This window comes from Limulus polyphemus, unplaced genomic scaffold (genome assembly GCF_000517525.1).
Source record: "Limulus polyphemus unplaced genomic scaffold, Limulus_polyphemus-2.1.2 Scaffold1323, whole genome shotgun sequence".
Taxonomy (NCBI): Eukaryota; Metazoa; Arthropoda; class Merostomata; order Xiphosura; family Limulidae; genus Limulus; species Limulus polyphemus.
The window spans coordinates 135707-139855 of record NW_013666933.1 but is presented as its reverse complement, the minus strand read 5'-3'; the positions used below and the strand labels follow the sequence as shown (position 1 = coordinate 139855).

The 4149-nt window shown below is 32.9% G+C and overlaps 1 protein-coding gene across 1 annotated transcript in view; it reads right to left on the bottom strand.

The window, feature by feature from the left end:
- LOC106463092 (protein cycle-like) overlaps positions 1–4149 on the bottom strand; it is a 58535-nt gene that overhangs the window by 969 nt on the left and 53417 nt on the right. Inside the window, exons 11-13 of the mRNA XM_013923063.2 lie at positions 3473–3706; positions 3019–3121; positions 1452–1626 (exon numbers count right to left, since the gene is read on the bottom strand). Of these exons, the coding sequence (XP_013778517.1) occupies positions 1452–1626; positions 3019–3121; positions 3473–3706 (512 nt within the window). The remainder of the gene's footprint in view (positions 1–1451; positions 1627–3018; positions 3122–3472; positions 3707–4149) is intronic.

Below are 4149 nucleotides of genomic sequence, written 5' to 3'. Positions count from 1 at the left end.
AAATGAATCATTTTCATTGAAATTGGATCACATTTTGTTATGCTTAAAATGTTGACAACCACTGACTATAGATTTCTTTAGACCAATTGTTATGTGAGAGTCTTATCGATCATTCTAGAACCCACGAGAAACACACCGCTAGTATAGGAACAGGTAACAGGCCACATGACTTGTCATTTCTGGACTAGTATTTGTTTGTGCATGCACTTTGACATTTTTTTCCTTCTCAATATTATTTAACCATTGCTATGGCAACGAGAGGTTGTGTAAATGACCCAAACGTATTCTGTTATATTTCTGGTAAATTTGTTGTAAAGAAACAAAGGCAAAACATTACAGAATTCATCAAAAAAGCATATTATAGGGACCAAGACAAATCATGGGTTCCACACAAAGTTTGCACCATTTGTGTTGAAGAGGTGAGACAATGAACTAAAGGTAAGAAAAAGTCTTTGCCTTTTGGAATTCCAATGGTCCGTCATGAGCCTAGAAATCATGGAGATGACTGATATTTTTGTTCATGTAACATGCAAGACTACAACACTCGAAATAAAAAGGAAATTTCTTATTTGAACCTTCAATCTGCTATAAGACCTGTTGCTCATGGACCTGATGTACCTGTACATACTCCACTGGAGACTTTTGATAGTTTCATTTGATTCTGAATCTGATGTCAATAGAAATGATGATAGGGATTGTTTTCAATTGCCAGCTCTTTCAGAAGCGAAACTTAAAGAAGGGATTTTTGTTGGGCCTCAGATGAACAATTTGAAAGGACAATGAGGAAAGTTGAAAAAGAAGCATGGATTGCCTTTAAAGATGTTAATGACAAACTTTTAGGAAACAACAAGGACCCCAATTACGAAAATATTGTCAATAATATGTTCAATAAATTCAAAGAGTTGGGTTGTAATATGAGCTTCAAAATTCATTTCTTACACTCACATATTAACTATTTCCCTGAAAATCTCAGTGCCGTCAGCAAAGAACAAGGGGAAAGGTTTCATCAGGGAAATGGAGAGGAGGTATCAGCATGATGGCTGATTACTGCTAGTCATTGAAACAAGATGATCCAGACACAATACATAAAAGAAAGGCCACAACATGTAGGTTGAGATTAAAAGATGTAGATTTCACAAAAAAAAATCAGGATGAATGAGGATGCATGTTCGTTTGCCATCAATGTTCTTCCCTTTTCTTCAGTTTGTTTGTATTTTTGTTAACAAATATAATAATAAAAAATGTTCATTGTGGTAAACGAAATAATAATTTAATCTATGTCAGAATTATTTTTTTTGTTCCAGATTTGTAAAAAATCCTTACATGATGGGAAAAAAAAAATATCATTTTTGAAATCCGCATAGCTGAATTATCAAAAATCCATTATTAAAACTAAAACAACTTTTATTAAGTTTAATTCACAGGCCTGTGTCATTAATATCATTACTGACCTGGATCGCTAACAGAACTGTTGTGTGGAGTTCCAGAGTACTGGCTTTGATTACTGTTACAGGATTGTTGGGAGGGTGAATGGGGACAGGCATCTCCATTCATGACTGGTACGTGATTAGGCTCCACTGTGGTCATAGGTGCAGTGCTAGGCCCAGGAACAGCAGTGGCCTGATTCTGGGTGAAATAAAATCATCTGATTACAGATGAACCATTCAAATCACTCGGTCTATGACTGAGAACTTGATACTAGGTTTATTTCGTAAAGAACATAAGGTTAGGATATAATACTCTCAGGAGAACTACACATTTGCTTTATTTCAAAGATGTTTATCTTTATATCTGTTGTTTCAGAAATAAACAAAAAGGGCTAACTGAACATGGCTGTCCTTAATTTTGAACTAATAGACTAGGGAAAGCAGCTAGTCAACAGCACTCACTATTAATGCCTGAGACACCCTTGTCTGATCGATTAATGGGATTTAAATATTACTCACGATTCAAAATTTTGGAGCGTTTTTTTACAGAAATAGATTGTGAACCATTAATCCTTAGATTCAAAGTCTGGACATGTCATGCTTATTTCAAAGGAACAAAGTGACTGTGTGATTACTGTTACAGGACTGTTGGGAGGTTGTGTTTTTTCTTATAGCAAAGCCACATCAGGCTATCTGTTGAGACCACCGAGGAGAACTGAACCCCCGATTTTAGGTTGTAAATCCATAGACTAAACGGGGATAAACATCTCCATTCATAACTGATTAGGCTCATCTATGTCCAGGAATAGCTGTAGCACTTGCAATGAAGGAGCTTCAGCTGAATTATCATGAACATCATTGCTAAAGAATTTCAACAGTATCAGCTGACTTTGACTTTATTCTTTAGTGAAAAAAAATCAATCTAAACGTTTGTAATTTAATTACTTTTTTATGTTAAAATACTTATCTCATAATGATTAATAATTTTTTTGCTTCAGAATATAATCATCTTTGTATCTTCAAGTTATTGAAAAAAAAATCAATCTAATACACTATCAAAATTTCTGATTAAAGCAATCTATTAGTATAGATCACAACTTAAGATCAATCCAGTAAGAAAAGTAGCTAGTTTAATATACCAGTCTAACTATGAACATGTATTATCATAAAACAAATACTTAGAAATGCACTAAATCATCATCGATAACCACAATAAATATTTCATAAGGTTCTGCAGGTTTACTTAAAACTAAAGGATAACTTTAAAACAGAAAATTGGGTGACAGTAAAATCATACATACTGTAAAAATTACAGAAACTTTATTTAGGTATGATGTACAACTGAAGAATTATATACTAACTTGAAATGACAATTTAAACTTCAAATGTAAGAAACTTAACTAAAATTTACTTAATGAAAGAAAAACTATCAGTACATAGTTTAAAAGTGTATGTGGAAGATATCTTAAGTAAAATTATGGGTCTCGGAAATATTCACATTGCAAAAACTTAACTTCAAACTAGCTACATAAACAAATTATAAAAATTTAAAAAAATAGCTGTTATATGTATATCACACGAAAAAGCTTACTTTTATTAAGCTATTGACTGGAAATGGTGCTCTATTTGGGAAACCCATATTATTGTTATCAGCTACAAGAACTGGACTGCTACTTGAAGAAGAGTCTCTTGCCCTAGTAGATAAAAAAAGAAAATTAAACATTTACATGTATTTTTAAATTTCTCATAAACTTCACAAAAAATACCCTAAAATAGTGTTGTAGCCTATATATAGATATTTTTTTAATCAAGACATTCCTAGAGATTTGTATTGTTTTTTTAGCTGGAAAGAAATTTAACATGATGTGATTGACATAGATTTAATGTCTGGATTTTTCTTCAAAGTTTAGGAAATAATATGAGCCATATATAAAAGATACTTGCTAGAGTGTCTTAAGTTTGTTCAAGGACTACAATTCAATGATTGGTTGATAAGTTTATTATAGAAAAAAATCAGACCTTCTGTTTATGAAAAACAAGCTTACTTTTGAACTTCCATGGCTTCATCTGCTATTTGTTGGCCTATCTTGCCTGCTCCAACTCTTGTACCTAAAAACTTCTGAATTGTGTCACTAGTGGATGCATCACTAGTTGAGGGAAAGACAGAAAGCACAGCATCAAGACTGTCGGAGTTACTATTGAGCATTTCTTCAAGGGTGGCATTTGAACTTTCTACCACTGCTAAGTTTGCTGCACTACAGGAATCACGGGAAATGTACCTTAATAAAAAATAATGGCATTAAAAAAAGTATTTTAAAGTGCCTAATGCTTTTCCAGCAATATTTAGTTTCCACCGTGTGCAAATGATTTGGATAGGGTAGATTTGAAATATATTAGTCACAAATCAACTCATTTTCCTGCAAGAAAAGTCCTTGAAAGTGGGATTACATAACAGGTGTGTGTGGTAGTAGTATTAGGTTTAAATGACTGATAAATTACAAAGCTGATCTGTGATCAATAATTAGGGGTGTATTTATAAAAACAGATAATTGGAGACATGGTGAGAGGCATGTAAATGAGGAGTTCACAGAATTGGTAAAGGAGATCACCAAATTACAAAGCTAATCTGTGATCAATAATTAGGGGTGTATTTATAAAAACAGATAATTGGAGACATGGTGAGAGGCATGTAAATGAGGAGTTCACAGAATTGGTAAAGGAG